At 32.4% G+C, this 23,059-nt stretch overlaps 2 protein-coding genes across 2 annotated transcripts in view; both read right to left on the reverse strand.

Moving 5' to 3' along the window:
- Positions 1-23,059, reverse strand: part of LOC127712430 (zinc finger protein 862-like) — a 307,602-nt gene that overhangs the window by 204,070 nt on the left and 80,473 nt on the right. The gene's annotated exons all lie outside the window — the stretch shown is intronic.
- Positions 4,057-23,059, reverse strand: part of LOC127712442 (mannan-binding lectin serine protease 1-like) — a 33,672-nt gene continuing 14,669 nt past the window's right edge. Inside the window, exons 2-5 of the mRNA XM_052218887.1 lie at positions 18,846-19,056; positions 12,349-12,488; positions 7,559-7,588; positions 4,057-4,640 (exon numbers count right to left, since the gene is read on the reverse strand). Coding sequence (XP_052074847.1) covers positions 4,351-4,640; positions 7,559-7,588; positions 12,349-12,488; positions 18,846-19,056 — 671 coding nt within the window. The 3' untranslated portion in view covers positions 4,057-4,350. The remainder of the gene's footprint in view (positions 4,641-7,558; positions 7,589-12,348; positions 12,489-18,845; positions 19,057-23,059) is intronic.

Below are 23,059 nucleotides of genomic sequence, written 5' to 3' on the forward strand. Positions count from 1 at the left end.
AAAACAATAAACAATAGTTTATTTAATACATTCCCATATAGAACCAGTTTGTTAGTTTAAAATTTGTCGTGAAAATAAATTACAAGTTTTATAAATGCAGTTCTTGTACAAATATATCTAGTAAAAAAAGTTCAATAATCAAAAAGATAGTTGATACAATTGCACCAAACTATTAGTTTCTTACAAGCAAATTCCCAAAAGTAAAACTTTGTGCTTATCTAAATGATATGTATTCAAAAATGTCTTAACAGGGATAAAACGAGAAAGTACGATTTAAAATTATTGGCACTTAATCTATGTGATTATCAAAAGTTCTTTATCAGTAGAGAACCTCACCAAAACACAGTTGTTTTAATTGAGAACATTTCATTTTCAGCAGGTGATACAGCAATATAATGGTAGGTAACGCAGTCAAGTGGGAAAGTTAAAAAAAAATTCGACAGTTTGACGCGAATATTATAAAAATATGTATACAGCACATGATGCTCAAAACGATATTTATATGTGCATTTAGACTCGTCTACTCGCATGAAAAAATAATACTATAAACTCAATTTAGACAAAAATGTACACGAAATTAGCCTAGTTTTAAAAAATCACGGTGTTAAAGGAGAAATTACATTCGAAACGAGGGAAAATTAAATAACATTCCTGAGATGTTCACAAGATATAAGTTTGTCAGATATCCGTATTCATATTTCAAAATGTTGACCTACATATTTGTCATAGTCCTTCAAACTTCCTGCAATTATGGAAAAAACAAAAACATCCCAAACAGCCTTGAAAATTTTTTTTTGTTAAACATCAAAACTGTTTGTATTTTACATCGAGTGTTTGAAAATGTGATTAGTACATTAATTATGGTAATACACTCTGTGGTTGAATATAGCTCTTTAACATGACGAAAATATTTTTACACTTTCATTATGTATGCATTTCCTTTAAATTCATTTGTTCAAACCTTGATCGTTTAAAAATTTCATACGTGGTAAAAAGACATTGTCTGTTTTTGTTGAAAGGTGAATAAAATTGAGAATGGAAATGGGGAATGTGTCAAAGAGACAACAACCCGACCACAGAACAGACAACAGCAGAAGGCCACCAACAGGTCTTCAATGCAGCGAGAAATTCCCGCACCCGGAAGCTGGCCCCTAAACAAATATATATACTAGTTCAGTGATAATGAACGCCATACTAAACTCCAAATTGTACACAAGAAACTAAAATTAAAAATAATACAAGACTAACAAAGGCTAGAGGCTCCTGACTTGGGACAGGCGCAAAAATGCGGCGGGGTTAAACATGTTTATGAGATCTCAACCCTCCCCCTATACCTTTAGCCAATGTAGAAAAGTAAACGCATAACAATACGCACATTAAAATTCAGTTCAAGAGAAGTCCGAGTCTGATGTCAGAAGATGTAACCAAAGAAAATAAACAAAATGACAATAATACATAAATAACAACAGACTACTAGCAGTTAACTGACATGCCAGCTCCAGACTTCAATTAAACTGATTGAAAGATTATGTCTTCATCCTATGAATATCAGGCACAATCCTTCCCGTTAGGGGTTTAGTATCATACCATCATAACATATATGAGAAGAACATAACCCGTGTCATGCCAACAACTGGTTTTTAAATAAATGTGTTTAGTGCCGATGCAAAGACCCTATAAGTGAATCAATATTAACGCCAAAATATGCAATCTTTAATGACCTGACAACAGTATCGTAACTATATCCCTTCTTAATAAGTCTATTTAAAGGTTTTGTTAGTTTCAGAGGTGAATACTGACATTTTTGTGCTTTATAAAGAATATTTCCATAAAAAATTGGATGTGAAATACCTGAACGTATAAGAAGTCTGCATGTTGAGCTATATTTACGAATGATGTCCTTATACCGATGATAAAATTTAGTAAATGTTTTGACTAGTTTGTGATATCGAAAACCCTGGTGTAATAATTTTTCAGTAATACATAAATTTCTCTCGTTAAAATCTAAAACATTGTTACATACACGAGCGAATCGTACAAGTTGAGATATATAAACACCGTAAGATGGTGACAAGGGAACGTCACCATCTAAAAATGGATAATTAACGATAGGAAATGAAAAATCATCTCTTTTATCATATATTTTAGTATTAAGCTTTCCGTTAATGATATAGATATCAAGATCGAGGAAAGGGCAGTGGTCATTGTTAGTATTAGCTTTATTTAAAGTAAGTTCAACAGGATAAATTTCTTTAGTATACATACTGAAGTCGTCATTATTGAGAGCCAAAATATCATCCAAATATCTAAAAGTATTATTAAATTTGTGTATCAGATGTTGTTTCGATGGGTCTTTACTGATTTTTGTCATAAATTGTAACTCATAGCAATACAAAAAAAGGTCCGCAATAAGTGGTGCACAGTTAGTCCCCATTGGAATTCCGATAACCTGACGATATACGGAATCTCCAAAGCGAACAAAAATGTTATCTAGTAAAAATTCAAGGGCATATATAGTATCAAAGCATGTCCAATTGACATAGTTTTTTTGTTTATTGCTACTAAAAAATGACCTAAAAGAGTTTGAACATATATATTCACATTCTGACTTTTTAAATGCCCATTTAATTAGGTGTGTGAATTTTTTCTTAATGAGAATGTGAGGCAATGTGGTATATAGGGTAGAAAAATCAAAACTTTGAACAGATTCAAAATCACCAATATATGCATGCAATTTATCAAGTACTTCCAACGAGTTCTTGACACTCCAAAAGTAATTAATTCCACTATTTTCGAAGGCCTTATTTGAACAATTTATTATCAGGTTTTTGATTGTACCAAGTGTACTGGTAAGAAGAATAGACAATTTAGTAATGGAACAATGGCTTGAAGACGAAATGAATCTATATTTGTAAATTGTTTTGTGTAGCTTCGGAAGCCAATACATAGTTGGGACTTTCATTGTATTTGGTTCTGCTTGTAAAGCGGTAGCTAAAAGTTTATGTTTGTTACAGATGTCGTTTTCTGAAAATGGAGTCAGTTGGAATGTTGGTGAATTGGTGATTTCTTTTTTCAGAACCTCAATGTAAAATTTACGTCAAACAATAATAATATTATTAGCAGCTTTATCTGCCGGGACAAAAACAAATTCCTTGGCTAGTTCTTTTAGTTTATGTTTGATACGAGAAATAGGTTTATTGTGGTTATTGTTAAGAGTAAAATGTTCTTTAAAATGTTGAATACGAATGTTTACCTCATAACAGTATTTTTGATGTTCGTGTAGTAGAAAGCTTATTCTGACAAGTATGACCTTTGCCTAAACCTAAAAGATATTTAAGAAATACATTCACCGAAATAAGAAGGACGGAGAAATCTTGTATGTACAAGAGTACATCACGACATAATGAACAAATTTTTAGATTGTCTTCGAATTAAAACACATTGATTTTCCGTCATAAACGTGTTCTGCAACTTAATCTTGTTTTACACATATTTTGTATTTATTGAAAATATCAGTTTATAAATTACATAAGTTTGATCTTTGTTTTGTATTGATTATATCTATGGTGCATCAGTGCGACAACAAACACATCAGATTTACTTATTTATTTATTTATAATTTATTTATTGTTTTTGTTCTATTCTTTTGTAATATTTTTAGTACAGATAGTGATAGACATGGGCTTTGAATTGGTCCTGTAACTGTTTTGATTTGATCGCCACTGATGAAATTGGTCCTGCATGTCTATCTAGCAATTTATATAAAAAAAAAGAAGATGTGGTATGATTGCCAATGAGACAACTCCCCACAAGAGACCAAATGACACAGAAATTAACAACTATAGGTAACCGTACGGCCTTCAACAATGAGCAAAGCCCATACCGCATAGTCAACTATAAAAGGCCCCGAAATGAAAAATGTAAAACTATTCAAACGAGAAAACTAACGGCCTGATTTATGTACAAAATAATGAACGACAACCACTGAATTACAGACTTGGGACCGGCACATACAGAATGTGGCGGGGTACATTAATGACTATTTTGAAGAGGTAATTTGTTAAAATAACTTTATTGAAAATTATAAACATCTTTGACTAATTGTGTCTATCACGTATACTTGACGTCATATCGCTACACAAATACATTTTTCTGTCAAGTTTACATCCACTGTTTCCAAATCACAATAAAATAAGAAATATTTACAGGACAATATCTGCTTTTAATAGTAGATACAGCATTAATATAGACCTTCCGTATTAAACAAAAACTGCATCTGAATATCGAACAATGTTTGTATTTAACTAAGACATTTCATTGACTCAGTTGATAGTTTCAATACCGACCGTTTTAAAACGCAAAACGCCCGTTCTGTGTCAATGGGGCAGTGGAAGAATTGCTATTTTGTCTACCGTAGGATTTAGAGTCACTCCTTGTCCTTGGTGGCCAATGAAGTCCTCCATCAGTGAAAGCAGAAATATTGAATCGTTCAGGACGATGTTCAAGTCTCTTCTTTCTCATCTCTAAGCACAATAAAGTGATGAGTACTGTAAACACAAGTACAGCACATCCAAGTGAACCAAGTAAAATTCTGAACATCCAGGACTCTTCCATTCTGTTAATCACACTTACATTAGCAGCTTTAATAAGAAATTATAATAAAATCAAAAAGTACATTAAGGATAAACATTATGTGCCAAATTCGTTCTGATAAAATACATACTTACTTTAATATTTCTCTTAAAAATAAAGCTTACCCCCTATACGTTTCTCTGAATGTCTTCATGGTTTCATCGGCAGGTTTGCGTGACGTGGGGGGTTGGGTTATGGATTCGATTCTCGGCCTTATCAGACTTAAGACTTAAACAAGAGTGCACACGCTGAAATGTCTCGCCTGCTTAACTGACCATAATTAATTTGTTGTTGAAAGTCTTAAAGATATGGGTTTTAATACAAGTATCAAATAAACTTAACATTATCAACGGTCCATGACAATGAGGTTAAAGTCAGAATAATTGCGTATAGTATTTCAGAAGCGGCCATTATCACGTAACTTTAACCTTGATCACTGATCCATGAAATGAGGTCGAGCGCAGGTGAATCCTCTCTGACGGACAAGTAGACTTTGCAAGGAACCCATATAGCTATTCTATTCCTCACAAATAGTGAGAACTGCACAGGACAAAAAACTATACATTTTTAGCAGTCACTGAACCATGAAAATGGTTCAAGGACAATGGACATATGACAAACGGAAACATCGTAACATAAGGCATCTGTTAAAAAGGTACAAAAAATCCAGGTCTTCTCCCCTCGGAAATATAAACCTTTATATATAAATACGAATAGTTTACGCCACCGCCGCCGGATTTTGACCCCTGTGTCTAGCATTGTGCAACCTTCCATACAGGCGAGGCAAAAAGTATTTGTTGCTTCTCTTCTCTTCTTTCAGAAGAGGAAACAAGTGTATTGACATAGAACATACTGATCCATATCCATACCAAACTTACATAACTTATACGTTAATCCATCAATATAAAATCTCGAGTTTCAGCGATGAATATTAAAAAAACAATTTAGCTTTTGAAGATCCTTTCCGTCTTTTGTTGCTAGATCAAGTTGACTACATTGTTGACAACATTTTTTTTTTAAATGCGTTTGGGTCTTTATACTCCGACGATTTAAAAGGTTATGCCAGGTTTATTTCGACAGGCATCTTAGAATGTGTTTTTATCATACATTTTAGTCTGAAACCGAACGGTTGATGGCTTTAATTTGTCTACCTTTTGCTTTCCAAAAGAAGGTCAATAAGACTAGCTAATCTTGTAATAAGTTTTTACTGCTAGGAATCTTTGAAAATGGATAAAAGTGGATACCTAATTTAGCCTATTAAATTTCTAACATTTAGCTCTAAGGTGTTGGAAATTATTTATCATTATAAATATAAAAATAAGAAGATGTGATGTGATTGCCAATGAGACAACTCTCCACCAGAGACCAAATGACGCAGAGGTTAAAAACTATACGCCTTCAACAATGAGCAAAACCCATAGTAACCTATAAAAGATCCCGAAATGACGAACGTAAAACAATTCAAACGAGAAAACTAACAGCCTGATTTATTTACAAAACAAGAAACGAAAAACAAATATGGTATACAGCAACAAACGACAACCACTGAATTACAGGCTCCTGACTTGGGATAGACACATACATAATGTGGCGGGGTTTAACGTGTTTGCTGGCGCCAAATCCCCCTTACCTGGGACAGTTGTGTATACAAAGCACTGAAAAAACATAACAAAACACAAAAGACACAAAGTACAGATCTGAAAGTACTCGCAGTAACTGAAAGCTAAAAATAAATATTTTCGGTTCACTTATTCAGTACTGTTATTAACATATCTCTTGCGGACTGCAACATTCTAAGCTAGGATTTTAAAAATCCATTCCAGCGTCCCTTTTGCTATTCATTTTAGTCATGAAACCTTTGTGAGAGGGCATGCAATACAGTTTAAGGGGAGGTATTGGCATTACTAACGTAAAATGTTATTTTTCACGACGTCAAAATATGACATATAGCGAACAGATGTATTTGTTAGCTCTATTTTTATCATAAGCTTGAACATGAGTACATAGACCCCTGTTCTTTAAAATCTCATTCGGCTAAATTATGTAGGAAGATTATTTGTACCATTTTTTATGAAAAAATTAGTCCAAATATTTATGACGTTTTGAAAGGCTATTTTAATCTTTTGATGTCACACCTCCCTTTGTAGGAAGGCGTCACAGCAAAAATATAAAATAGCCGTTCAAGACGTCATAATTATTTTGGCTAGAAAAAAAATCACCGGTGAATATCTCTTAAGTCGATAGATATACAGAAAAAAAGCGTTTTGTTTTTTTCTAAAATCATGAGAAATAAATAAATATGAACTATTTCTAAAGAAGGTGCATAACTTTACAGTATACTATTATGCAGAGAAGAATTTTCAAATGTTTTTTTTTTCTTTTTTACAAAATCCGCTTGTGTTTTTCTTTTGAAACAAAAAAGTTCGGTAATTTCTCCCCAAAGGATAGAAATTTGAAAATAAACCGAAAAATTGAGTAAATATCTAAAATGTCGACCCCGTTTATCTCTAAAAGAAGCACATGATTGTATTTTTCTTAATTTCATATATAGATTGATCAGATTAAAGATAGCTTGTATGTTAATGTCTCTTGAAAAATTAGCATGCGATCAAAACTGTATCAAGTGTGGTTAAGGCCAACCAAACTTCGTAATCGATTGCCGACTTTTGATTGAAGTGACGCACACATGTTGTCCATGTGAAAAGCACATGACAGATTTTGCTTGGTAATGTTCCTCGTCCGAGTCCTTTATTTAGGGACATGTAAGAACAGAATTTTTGACTGGATTTTTAATTAGTTCTTCTTTTTTAAAATGTACAATTGAATTGTATACTTTGCACATTTCAATCGTGTCGTAGAATTCCTTTTCGATAATTTAAAATGCACAATGAAATTTAATAATTGCTCCATGAGTAAACATGTGTACCTTCATTCTGCGATTTCTTCCTCATGTCATCTGAAATACAACATATACTTTTTGTAACATGGTTTGATTGATCATTGATTTAATAGAAACAGAAACAAATTCATATGTGTACTCAATTCGATTTTTTCGCATTTTAAACATTCCACATAAATAAAAATGCATTTAGACGATTCAAAACTGCAGTTCTGACAGATTTAGACCAAGGTACCCCCTGCGTTAGGATGATTACTTGATATTTATTGATATTGATAAATCGGAATCAGGACAATTCGGACCAAAGGTAACTCGGACCAAGACAACTTGGACCAATTAAAAGACAAATCGGACCAGTTTTTTAGACAACTCGGACCACTTTTTATAAAGATAACTCGAACCACTTTTAAGATAACTCGGACCAGTTTGTAAACTGGATGGGCCTATATAAGGACGTTTCTAATCAAGTTCAAAGACAACTCGGACTAGTTTTAAAGACAACTCGGACAGTTTGAAATACTGGTCAAGCTCATTTAAAGAAAATTTTAATCAGGAGGAATTCATTTAGGAGATCAGCATGGATTCAACAAAATAATGTGTTGGAGTAGAACGTTTCTTTCAGAGTTTTAACGTTTTATACGATGTATATTATTATAAAACTAACCATACCGAAGCTGTTCTTCATGACTTTACAGTTCTAGACTGTCAACTTTATACGGCATCAGGACTCGACTTAACCAACCCCGGGAGACGGATTTATAAAAGTTTTTCCAAACTTGTTTCCGAATCCCATATTTGACTGCTATGTAAAATTGTACTATTACATTGTTATAAATTTTTCAATAATAAATACTGTTTTAACTAAACTATAAGCCCAATATTATTAAAAGAAGCTGCATCACAACTATAATTCCCAGTTTTTAAATATATTATTCAATCTGTATCTCTCATTTATTTACTACAGATTGGAATAAAGCAAATGTAACCCCAGTTTTTAAGGGTAACTAATGTAATGAGGTTAAACATTACAGACTAATTTTATACTAAGTATCTTGTCAAAGTGCATGGAGCATGTGTCTCAATTGGTGGTCTTAAACGGGAGCAATTCAACATAGGGACAGATAAATGTAGGTATTCAGCAGGGCTCAATGTTAGGTTCCCTTATTTATCTAACCTTTATAAATGACATATTAATAGTAACTAATGTTGAAGCACTATCAAACAAGTTTTTGAAAAAGGTATGTACTGATTGGCAGTATCATAAATTTACGTCTGGTTATGTTTTTTGTTAGGTTTTGTGATTTTGAGGAGAAAAAGACCGTTTTAATATTTCTTGTAAACGAATTTATCTATTTGTATATTTTCGGGTCCTTTTATTTTATTTTCAGTTTTATTACTATAAGTAATGTAATACAAAGTGCGACCTAATATTGAATTGGGCTCAGTCTAAGGGTCACAAATAAGGGACTGTGAAAGGAAAATATAAACCAAAAAGGTTATATTCGGATCTCATTGATAAGACGGACACACGATACCATTTACCGTTAATTTAAAAATATTTTCACTCTCTCTGATGAATTAAACTATTTCTGATAGATGGGGAATCATTTGATACCCTTGACCTCGTAGTCACCTACAGTGCACAGTACACATATACGTGCAATGTTGATGTTACATACTTGCATGTTGTTTTGTTGTACTTTTTTAAAGTGCCGTTTTAGACTTTCTAAATGTTTGATAGTTTAACAAATAAGTATTTAATAATTACATATTGGTTAGCATTGAGTAAACGCATCAGCGAACAGAGCTATTTATATCTCATTTGTATTAAATCATGTAACAAATGAATGATGGTATGATATCAACATCATGATATGGTAATAATGTGATGTTATAAAAATAAGGAGTATTAGTTTTTTTAAAGGACTGATAAGTTTACCCGTATCGTATCTAAATTTCCGGGCTCGCTTAACAACATCACCGTAAAATTTAGGATGTGCTATTCCGTTTGAAATAGTTATCTACAGGTACAGCCAAACTTGCAAACCAAATATTTGAATCTATGGAAGAATTTAGTAAAGATTTTAAGTAATTAGTGGTAACGAAATCCCTGACTTAATAATTTACTAGTAATACATAGATTACACTCATTGAAATCGAAAATGTCACCACAGACACGAGCATAGCGAACGAGTTGGGATATATAAACACCGTAAGACGGTGCCAAAGGAACATCACCCTCCAAAAAAGGAAAAATAACAATAGGGAAAGAAAAATTATCCCTTTTATCGTAAATTTTTGTGTAGAGTTTCTCGTGTAAAATTGAAATATCTAAATCTAGGAAAGGACAGTTATTGCTGTTAATATTTGATTTATTTAAAGTAAGTTCCTTTAGGTAAATTTCAGCAGTATATTTAGAGAATTCTTGATTATTTAACGAAAAAATATCATCAAGATATTGGACATAAACTGTGATTCATAATATTGTAATAATTTTATATTCAAACAACTTATTAAAAAATCTTAATTATAAAATTTTTAAAACTATCTGAAAAAGGTTTTCTAGAAAATATAATATAGTATATACATATATATTGAACAGAGTTTTAATTATTATAAGTAATAAACAAATGCAGACAAAATATTTGATTGCGTTGAGGAAGAGAAAATAAAATAAATCTAGTTTATATGTACTTCATCTAGGCAAAGTTGACCTAAGGTGAAATAAAGGTCCTGAAAAATGTATTCAAGAATTTAAACATCCAAGGCCTTCAAATGTTTTGGTTTGAGAGCTCCTGGTAAAGCTAAATCTTAAAAAGAGCTCCAGACGCAACAAATCTATAGTGTTAATTTCTTGAAAACGGGAAAAGAATCACAAGACAAAATCCACAAATTTGGTAGGAAAAAAGTAACAGAGAAAAAGTCACATATCTAATAAATGTAGGAAAAAAAGTCACAAATCTGATAGAAAATAATGTCCCTTTTTGTACATGTGTAATAGTGACTCTTTTCTCTTTTTTTTTTTTAAAGTTATACGGAACTTTCAATGGTAAATAAAATATTATTGAAAACTATTTTTTTAGGTTTTTAGTGTCATAATCTGTCCAGACAGAATACGATTGACAGGAAATGTAAATAGAAAATTGAAGCCAATTAGTTAATAACCGTCTGTTGAAATATTTTAAAAACTTGACATTTTCATTTCGTTGGAAGTGTAATGATATTATAGTCTGGTAAAACATGGTCTACTTATCAGTTCAAGCTGGGTTTTGATGAAGTTTTCAGCGATCTAATTGTCAATTTTATGGCTTACAATACGTCATACGATGTTGATGTAAGCACACATATTCCACCCTTCACGACCTGATGTGTGCTATAACAATAAACTAAATCAAGTATAACAGACAACAACCAAACGGCAACCACTAAATGCCAGGCTCCTGACCTGTGCCAGACACACAAAGAATATGACATGTTTAAAAAATGTCTATGAGCCCTTTACTCAACCCACAGCCTTGGACAGTGGTGCAACAGCACATAACAAGAACAAAATATCAAAATTAAATTTAGCATGAAGCACAAAAAACAAAACCAACAAAAAAACAAAACACACATAGTACCCATCTAAGAGTACTCGAAGTTACTGGAAGCAAGTTCAGAGCAAATTACAACCAACATATAAAGCATTTCTCCATTACCAAAATATCAATCAGTACATATCCAATGAATTTAGTTTAAAGACGCCATTAACAGTCAAAGAACAATTACCTTGTGCAATGCCAAAATATAAGTGCAATGTATCAACAGGATGTTGGACCTTAAGTTTTCATGACTGAATAGCAATACATATTAAGTTATGATCTAACTGATTTATAAGAAAAATCACTGCGCCGGGGACAATAAACGAAAACTATGCTTGATAAAAACCATACATTGATACTTGTATGACCACGAATAAAAGGTGAGTTGGGATAAACGACAATAAGACAACAACCAAACTACACAAAAACCAAAAGATCAAGATGCCAACAATGAATGAATTGAAAACCCAGCAATAAAACAGTTATATGTGTTTCAGAAACTATATTGATTATGTTCAAATAAAAGATAAACATATATCTTGTTTTAAACAAGTTAAAAAAGTAGAAAATGTGCAACCAAAAATAATTTTTTTAATACATTTTTTAGGTAAACACAGCAGTGAACGAAATAATAAAACATACTGAAATGCTTACACTCTATGATCTACCAAGTTTCAAGATATTGATTGAAATTAAACGAAAGGGTGATGATTTTATCCAAGAAGATTACTTCCTATAAACCCCTTCTCTAATTAATTTGATAGCTTTAATTTATATGAAGGTATCTTTGTATTTTGAAAAGAACTGCGTTTGGAATCCCTGTCTGTCTGTCAGATAAGAACTGAGTTGATGTTCTCAGTTCTTATCTGACAGACAGACAGTGATACTTTAAATTGAATATCCTCTAATGATGAATTCTTCATTGGTACAATTCGCGTTAACTATAGAACAAACAAAAGTGTAATAAACTCATCATAGATACCAAGATTAAAATTGTGACGCAGTGACGCTAGAATCACAAAAGTTAAAAAGGACAAATAAAAAGTTGAAGAGCATCGAGGACTATTACATGTAATATTATGAAGCTTTCAAATTTAAAGCTATCCACCGTCTTCTTTTTAATGTATAGTGGTAAACATAAACACGTATGATCGTAAAAGGGCTAGTATATCTTTTCAATATTTTTTGCATGCACTAGGATAAGTCAGAGCCAAAATAAAAGCAGATAAACTTTACCATCATCCATCAGACGTTTGACTGTCAGACGAAATCCTCTTGCTTCATCCTGGTCATCAGAGTGGAAGTGTAATCTTACTTTTGAGCCAGCAGACATAATACTTTGCTTTGATTTCCTTCCACACAGCCGTTTTGGTTGACTGAAGATATAACAAATAAAAGAAATAAAAGAAGAATGTGTCTGAGGACTCGAATGCTCCCGCTCAAGTTTTGCAATTTTCCAAGTTCAAAAGGAGCATAGCTCTAGAACGGTTAATGACTCGCTGCCCAAATTCGAACTCTGTCTGCGTGTTGTGGTTCTTAGCATTGTGTATGAGTTTCATAAATTAGGATGAGACAAACTTAAGTTAGAGTGCGGAAACTGAAAAATTTGCAATTTTAAAGTCATAAAATTTGGATGAGGAAAACTTAAGTTAGAGTAGGGAAATGAAAATGGGGCGGACGGAAGGACGGACGGTCAAGGGTAACACTTAATGCCCCTACGTCTAGCGGCGGTGGCATAAAGAGCCGCAAGGAAATTTTTTTATCACTGGACTAATCACGTTTACTTTGCAGCTATTTGTGCTTCCATGTTACCAATATCAGTATATAAAATATATAATTATGGCCCGTAGAAAATTAGAATATCCAAAATTGTCAACTCGAAAATGTTATTTCCCTGAGGGCGCAGCCCGAAATGATTTCACCGCTTCTAAGGGGTCACAATTATATCTAACTAACAGTAGAAAGGCCTTTCGAACCATTGAAGATACCTGTTAAACAAACACACGCCTTACTATATTAAGAGCTCATCAACATAGAAATGGGGCGATATGAAAAAAGGAAAAATAAATGAACAGTTAGTGCCCCTGAAAAGAAAAGATCACTTATGCACACAGTGTACACTATCTGAAGTTGGGGATGAATATAAATTTTTGCTTGAATGTACACTCTATGACTTTTCAATAATGAAGACAAAACCATTTTAGGTATACTTTCAAATTTAATGCAAAATAACTATAGAATAAGAAACAAAGACATTCCTTAAATATATGTTCACATATTATTTCTGTAAACATTTTGTATAATGACATTATACAAAGGATTTAAACTGTACACTTAAATCATTTAATATAATTATTCAAATAATATCATGTGTCAGAACATAGTTTATATTATTGCTGTTTCTATTTGGATCACTCTATCTTATAACATGTATGTATCTGTATGCCCCATCACAAGGGCTCCGGATTGGAAATAAAATATGTTTAATGTTAAATGTTAAATCTATAATTATAACAAATTGTCAAAAACTTACGTCCGAGAATTATTTTGTGTCATTTTGTGAAAATATTAGTATTTCTCGTAGGTAAACTCTTTCTGTAAAATATTCATTACCCTGAAAAGGGCTGTTTATGAGGGCTATCCACGGAACTAGTCTGACTAGATGAATTTACAAGACTTGTTCCCTCGTTACCTGATGGACTCCTAACCTGGCCATTGGCATTTTGTTTTAAAACGTCTGTGACATAGTATAAGATAAATGATAGCTTCTACATGGTATATCTGTATGCTGATGAATACATATTTATAATTATCATATTATACTGGCGTGAAATATTCCCGGTTAATCCTGCAATTTGATTTGTTACCTACACTGGGGATATGAGCTATATCCCTTGTAAAGGAAAACAAAGATACAAATGGTAAATAGTGTTGAATTCAGGACACGCCAGCAAATATAATTGGGCTCATATTCCCTGTCAATACTGACAGGAAATTTGAGCCCATGTCCCTTGTGAAGATCCCGAATAACATAATTTATTATACTTTACATATTTTATAAACAATTCTATTGGGTAACACATTATCACGTGATATGTTATAATTCAATTAATGTTCATTCATATAAATATAAATATATCATATATGTCATATCATATATATAATTTGTCTCAAATTTAGCCCAACAATGTTAGATCATCAAATTTGCTGCTTTAGCAAATTTGTGTTCTTCCCTCAGCGGGGTTTGAACCTTTGCTTCTGTGATATCGTGGCAACACCGCCTGCACCGTGTGCAGCGCCCTAACGCAAGTTTGAAGATCTAACATTGTTAGGCTGAATTTGAGACGAATTATATATATCTATAATGGTGTTATCCCTGTATAACCACGTGTTATCCGATGGAGAATGTCTGTCATTAAGTTGTCACATGTTTAGACGTGTATAATAAAATTAAAATGTGATGTGGCGGCATGTTAAGTTACAATTTCATCCTTACGACTGACAAAATAGCTGATCTCAAAGGCCCAGGGGCGAATTAAATGCATATCCAGGAAGAGAACTTGTTAATGAAATATGAATATGAAACCTCCTTTGTACTAGATTGACTGACACGCGGAGCCGGAATTTAACGGGCTAGTTCACAAGGTAACAGTCCACATAAAGTAGCAATACACAGTTAGGAGTGTGATTTCGCATTTTGGCCACGGTGGATTTTTCAAATATGAAAGTAATTGTGCAATAAAATTCTTTCTTTAAGACAGATTATGACTAATTTAGCCGTCAAAATGGATTTATAAGAACATTAATATTATTATTATTTCTTTTTTTTACAAGAAAAAAAAAAGAAAAAAAGAAAAATAAAGAAAAATAAAAAAGATAATTTTTACATGTTTTATGGCTATTTTCTGTTTGACTGTCCGTTTTTTCATAGCCCAGACCGTCCATAGGTCCAGAAATTATTGGCATGTTTACAAACACTTTTTTTTTTCACACGAACTTTTTGACGCAATTTTACAAAAAAAATGAGACGAAATTCTACTTTTGGCCAAATTTAGGGGAAATATGTGACATCTTTACCCCCTCTTTGCAATATTTTATAGCAAAAATATGCAGGTTGTTGCCATGGATACACCAAAAAGAAAATATCGTTTATCATTTCAATTGGATATCAAATCTATGGAAGATACTGATTACATACATATGCACATATATAACACAAACTGTAAGTTTAATTTGTAAGAAAGCAAGGAAAAGGGGATGGTAAAATTTATAAGGGTAAATTTTAAATTTTTTTCCTAACTGTATATTGTTCCCTAAAGACATGTCACCCTACACGGACACATTATTCTGATTCCGGGCAGACCATATTTGCCCTCACTTATAAAAGCCGAGTTATTAGTGGAGAAGCAACAAAGAATAATTTTCAAGGCTTCTGTTTGTTCCAGTCGGGGATCGAATCCACGTCCTTCCGGACTCGAAGCCAAGTCTGAATACACGTTCCAAAGGGGTATTCACTATGTCTTTAATCGAGGCTACTATTTCGTTAAGTCAATGCTAAACACAACATTATTCTTATTGTACTGCCTGTCAGTTTTTAAATTAACCAGTATAAAATAATTTCAAAATATCCATTATTTGTACTATAGCATGAATCAAAAATAAATTCTGAAATTCTTTCAAGGCTTCATACGATATTTTTACAAGCAGACGTCACGTGTTAAACTGATTTCCGAATATTCTGCAAGTATTCATTTCACAAAGCGCTTTGAGGATGTATCTATACTATTAAATGAGAAGACCTCATTTTGTGTGTCGCTTCTCTTCTTTCCACAATAAATTAATCACCATGCCTCTGTGTCCTATAGGTACCATGCATAGTCGCATTTGTCATACTCGCTTATGATTATTTAGTTTGGGTTATTTTGGGAGAAAAACGAAAATAAAGGTGTCCGAATATTGTTCCCGTCATCGGACAGACTTTTAAGCAAGACTTCCGTTTAGGACTATTTAAAATTACACATAATTTTCAAAAGTACTTGGGGACAGGACAATTATTCGCGTTTTTTGTTATTGCATACTATGATTATACATATACTATAAATGAAGTGTATTTGCTAGTTACTATCAATACCAAGTTTACTATCCGTGGCTGTCACTGATATATTATATAGAGAGTCTATATAATGACTATATCGCCTAGGATAGTAAACTTGGAATTGAAAGCAAATACACTTTATTTATAGTATATGTATGTTCATAGTATACAGAAAAGCAGAAAACAAAAAATAATGTACTTTGGCTTTGGAATAAAGGGGGGGGGGGGGCTAAATAAATTGTCCTGTCACCATGTGATACCTTTCCTGAAATTCTCCTATCATAAAATCTTTAACGAAAATTCATCCTACAACAGTTTATATATTTTTAACAACGCTCTAAATGCCCGCGATTTCGCGGGTGTGTTCTAGTAGACAATAACTGTTTAGTGTCTTTAAATATCAACTGTATTTGTACGAGGCTAAGAAACAGGTGTAATGCGAGCTTTAGCGAGCTATTACTCCTGTTTCGAGCCGAGTACAAATACAGCTGATATTTAAAGACACTAAACAGTAATTGTCTTTATCCTGCAATTAATTTTGTACATTTTTACCCATTCCAATCGTTGAATTTGTTTTTGAAAGAATTCGACATGCCTTAAACGCGGACCGCAATGAGGACCCCAAATTGAACTGTGACGTAAACAGTAATTTGACATAACCGTTCGCTCGCAACAGAAGCATGATACCAAGAGACTATATACGTCTAGTATACGTCTAGTATATCGCTTCGTGTTATCTGTACACCTACATGTATTAGTATAGTAGAAAGGTCGATTGCAGGATAAAGACAACTATTCCGCTAACGGCTCCGCCTTCTCATGTCAAATGTTTTGGAACACTGTACAGAATATAAATATTTGGGTTTACTGTTTAAACTCTCTGGTAGTTTTACTGAGGCAGTGAGACTTCTTTGTAAAAAAGACTCAAAAGCTATATTTTGTATTAGAAAACTGTTTCTGAAGATATTAATGTATTACCTCACCTAAAGCTTTTTGATGTTTGTGTTAAAACTATACTTCTTTATTGTAGTGAAGTTTGGACTCTATATATGATTAAAGATATTACAAATCTAGAGTCAAAATATTGGTCATTGGCTACCATTAAAATTTAGATTAAATTTGCAAAAACTTTAATTGGAGTAAATAAAACAGCTGTCAATTTAGCAGTACTAGCTGAACTTGGTATGTATCCAGTTTTTATAGAAGCTTTAAAACTGTCAATTGGCTTCTGGTTGCATGTGATTAAATCTGGTAATAATTGTTTACTTAAAGATTTATATAGTTCAAACCTACAATTAACCAATGGATTTGCAAAAATGATTAAACAGTTACTTGCTACATTTAATTTTTCACATGTTTGGGAAAATCATGATACTATTTCAAAAAGGCGTTTATTATATGCACATCATACCAAACTTAATGATAGATATCTGAATTATTGGAAAGAAAATATTTTTTGTGATGATAAATCATTGAACGGTAATAAGCTCAGAACATATAGACAGCTTAAAGAAAATTACAAATTGGAAACCTATTTATTGTTAAGTATTGACAGAAAAGTAATTATAGGACATTTTGTCAAAATTCGCATAAGTAATAGTGTTCTTAAAATTGAACAAGGTCGACACACTAAAACTCCTGTAGAAGAAAGAATTTGTCCCTTGTGTCTTTTAGAAGTAGAAGATGAATTTCATTTCACTATAAAATGTACAAAACTAAATACAATTAGAGAACAATTATTTTCCAAAATTAGTGAAATAGTTCCCTCTTTTTTAAATATGACTAATGAGGCAAGATTTAAATTTTTGTATACGTGTGGTGAGACTGATATAATTAGAATTATTGTAAAATTCATAAGCGACATGTACAATTCTAGAAATGCTTTATTGAGTACCAAATAACTTTGTGGTGCCACCTCCTCAGCAGAGATTATATACATTTATTATTGTAACCGTTGAATATTTTCTTTTAATAATGGTAGGGATATACAAATATATATAATTATACAATGTTTATAAATGTGGTCAGATATATGTTTGTATGTTTATGTATAGCCAATGTTTATTGTCTTGGTAACAATCCTATAATTTTTGATTTTAAACCAATAAAATATCTTATCTTATCTTATCGTCAACATGCTATTAACAACAGCTGTATTGACTATTGCGCATGCTCCACCTACTCATGTGACCATACTATTGAATGACAGGGCGAACGCATACTATCAACAATAGATATTCACTTTCAAATACTAGCAGTCATTGCTATTCCTTTAATCATAGGTATTGTAACGTTTTCCCTGAGTAAAGTAACGTTACCCAACAACTACAAGAAACACTTGACAGAATTTAAAAAAAATTTAAACAGAATGTCATGGGCAATAAACAACAGGTAATGTATGATTTAAACAGATCTGACATTTACTGATCAAGTCAAAGTTAATAAATATGATCATAAATTTTCTTGATTATCATAATTATCTTAATTTTCCATTTTTATATTTAATGTTTCTGGATGACTGTAAATTTTCAACTTGACAGTATCTCGTTAAATCTAACCACAATGACATGGACCATAATATACTGTAAAACAATATACTTTTGAACGACCATAATGTAAATTGCATTTTTTTACATACATGTTTTCTTCGTTGATTTCAAGATAGTCTTTGCTGCAGCCTTTTGAATTCTGAAGTTGGAAATCTTGTAAAATTATCTGCCATTTTCCATACTCTTGTGACATTCTCCATTCCTTGTCCTCTTCAGATGGATATGGTCTGGGATAATTCGTGGAGAAAACGTCTACATTTGTTTCAGTCTTGATGTCTATTACCTCCCTCGATCTTCCACCTCAAAACAAAAGTAATAATAGATAATTATCAAACGTTCTACCTGTATATATCGTAAAAATTACTCTCGAAATTAAAACCAGTCGATGTTAATATTCCCAAGGCTATACTGTAAAATTATTTATTTTTGCCATCCATCGTTCTTTGCAAACACCGACTCATATACTAATAATAAAATAAAATGTTACTGTATATTTTCAATATAGTTCTGTTATATAACACAAATTTCGTGACATAACTTACCTATACATTTATACTTCGTTCCATAGCCCAAGCAAGTTAAAATAACACTTTTTAAATGTTATGCGCTTTATTTTTATTAACCTTCAACAGGAACGCTCAAAACTAAAATATTTAATGGCGTAAGTCAAACTTCATGATATAAAAATAAGGAGATGTGGTATGATTGCCAATGAGACAACTATCCGCTAAAGTTCAAATGAACTGAATGTAAGCAATTATAGGCAACCGGACGTCCTTCAACAATGAGAGAAAACCTCATACCGTATAGTCGGCTTTAAAAGGTCCCGATATGAAAAATATGAAACAATTCAATTGAGAAAACTAACGACCTAATTTATAACAAAACAATTTGCGAAAAACAAATATGACAGACATGAACCAACGACAACCACTGAACTACAGGCTCCTGAATTGGGACAGACACATACAGAATGTGGCGGGGTTAAACTAGTTTGCTGGCGAGAAACCCTCCCCATAACTTGGGACAGCGGTGTAACAGTACAACATAAGAATAAACTATAAAATTCAGTTGAAAAGGGCTTAACTCATCAGATCAACATAAAGCAGAAAACATCTAACGAAAACACAGACAGGACGGGGCAGCGTATATATATATATTCCACAACAAAAAAGACACTAAGTAAAGATCTGAAAGTACTCACAGTTGCTGACAGCTATTTCAAAACCAATAACAACTAATAAAAAAATCATTTATCTAAGACTAAAATATCAATCAGTACACATCCAACATCCAATGGATTTAGTGGAAAAACGTTATTAACAGTCAGAGAAAAACATGACCTTCTGCAATGCTAAAATATAGCTATCGAAATATTGTAGAATGTGCATACTCATATAACAATAATATTTAGTAGGGTTTTAATTTACTGATAACAAATCCATATTTATACCAATAAAAACAATGTCCAAAGATCTAATTACAGTGTTGAATTGGCAACCTTTTAGAATAATATAAAAAAGAAGATGTGATATGATTGCCAATGAGACAACTCTCCACAAGAGACCAAATGACACAGAAACTAACAACTATAGGTCACCGTACGGCCTTCAACAATGAGCAAAGCCCATACCGCACTGTCAGCTATAAAAGGCCCCGAAATGATAATGTAAAACAATTCAAACGAGAAAACTAACGGCCTAATTTATGTACAAAAAATGAACAAAAACAAATATGTAACACATAAACAAACGACAACCACTGAATTACAGACTCCTGACTTGGGACAGACACAAACATACAGAATGTAGCGGGGTTAAACTTGTAGCGGGATCCCAACCCTCCCCTAACCCGGGACAGTGGTGTAACAGTACAACATAAGAACGAACTATAAAAATCAGTTGAAAGAGGCTTAACTCATCAGATGGATAAAAATACAAATACTACAAATACAAGTGGACGTGGCCGGGTAATAAGTTTATTTAAAGGATGAATGGATAAGTTTACCCGGATCGTATCTAAATTTCAGGGTTCGGTAAACAACATTCCCGTGAAAAGTAGGATGTGCTATTCCGTTTGAAATAAATTTTCTATTGGTACAACCAAACTTGCAAACCAAATCTTTTTTCTATGGAAATACGTAGTAAAGGTTTTAAGTAATTTGTGGTAACGAAATCCCCGACTTAATAATTAACTAGTAATACATAGATTACACTCATCTAAATTCAAAAACGTCACTATCGACACGGGCATAGCGAACGAGTTGTGATAAATAAACACCGTAAGACGATGCCAAAGTGACATCACCGTCCAAATAAAGGAAATTAACAATAGGGAAAGAAAATCGTCCCTCTTGTCGTAAATTTTGTATATAGTTTCTCGTGTAAAATTGAAATATCTAAATCTAGGAAAGGACAGTTATTGCTGTTAATATTTGATTTATATAAAGTAAGTTCCTTTGGGTTAATTTCAGCAGTATATTTAGAGAATTCTTGATTATTTAACGAAAAAATATCATCAAGATAACGGTAAGTGTTGTTGAATTTATCAATTGAATCAAATTAAGACGGGTCTTTACTGAGTTTGGCCATAAACTGTTATCCTTAACAGTACAGAAACAAGTCTAGGAATACCTACAACCTGTCGACAAACTTAATTGCCGAAACGTACATAAATGTTGTCTTGGAGAAAATTTACAGATTAAATCATGGCATCAAACCTCTAAGGCTCCGTGCTGAAGGCCGTACTTTGACCTATAATGGTTTACTTTTACAAATTGTGACTTGGATGGAGAGTTGTCTCATTGGCACTCATACCACATCTTCTTATATCTATCTAGTTAGTTTATATAGCATATTTACCTTTCTCATTGGAAAACAAGGCTTTATATGAGTTGCAGCAAATAAATTTGCAACCAGATTTATCAAACGATCATTTAATCAAATAGGAAAACTGTTGTTTGATAATATTATGTGGAAGTGAAGTATAAAGAGTGGAAAAGTCAAAACTGTCAACCGAAACAAAAGGACCATCAAAAGCACGTAATTGATCTAAAACATCCAAAGATTTTTGTACGCTCCAAAAATAGTTAATTCCACTATTTTCATAGGTTTTATTACAAAAGTTAATGATAGGTTCTTTGATAGTAATAAAGGAACTCGTTAAAAGCACAGACAGATTAATAGTAGAACACTTACTAGAGGCAGAGATGAAACGATTTTTACAGAGGATGACCTTGAGGTCACTCCGATGTATTGCTATCGCCACAATTGACATTATGCAAATTAGTTTTGGGATTTCAACCGATCTATAAAAATTATAGATCCGCGGTCATTACAAGGGAAAAAAGTGCATTTTTATACCTGCGATTCCGTTCTCCGTTCGTACGATGTTTCATCAAAAAATGGAATCATTTCAGTTGTTGATTTAGTACTGAAAATTTGACTGAATTATCTCCTTATTAAATACGGTTTTATATGTTTAATAGGTGTTCAAGAAAGAGGTCCGGTGCTCATGTTCATTCATAAAATTATCGTTCATTCATGAATTTATCGTAAAATCAAAATCACTACACAGGTCACACATGTTGTATACGTGTCAAAAGATTACCTGTATAGTATCTAAAAATAGACAAACTTAACTTACTGTAGTCAGAGACATATAAAAGTATTATATGTCTCTGCTGTAGTGTGTGATAACATTTTGTGAGGGAATTCGATGTTTGCTATACCACTGTTCATTTCAACGCACTTTATGACTATACCACTTTATCAATATGAATGAAATTTTTTGCAGTGTTTTAAGAAATAATTTTACTTTAAAATCGCGTATCATTTGTGAACTATTAAATGTTTTACACGGACGAATTTTCTGTATAAAGTCAACAATTGTGTGAACTTTTGAAGCCCAAACTTTTTATAGCCTTAAATACGCTAATGAAAGATCCGAAAACTATACCCATACAGAACGACATGTTTTTGAAATTGTAGCAAAACTTTTGGTTGACAAATTTTAATTCGTTATTGCATAAATATTAACTTGAAATATCTGTCATTTTCTCCCTACCCAGTTTACCTCTATTACTCATTATGATGTGGACTTGACATTGTTATTGAATCTTATGCAATTTGATTGGATTAAGTTATTATTAGATTACCTTCAAACTGTTCATGCTTTTTCGTACGAGTATATTGATTAAATCAGAGCGTGCATGAATGTGTACAGAAAATTAAATGACCTGCAAACTGGACACTGGACCAGTCCATATTACGTTTTATCACTGATGAATAGATTTTTTTTTTAT

Source organism: Mytilus californianus, unplaced genomic scaffold (genome assembly GCF_021869535.1).
Source record: "Mytilus californianus isolate M0D057914Y unplaced genomic scaffold, xbMytCali1.0.p SCAF_8, whole genome shotgun sequence".
Lineage (NCBI taxonomy): Eukaryota > Metazoa > Mollusca > Bivalvia > Mytilida > Mytilidae > Mytilus > Mytilus californianus.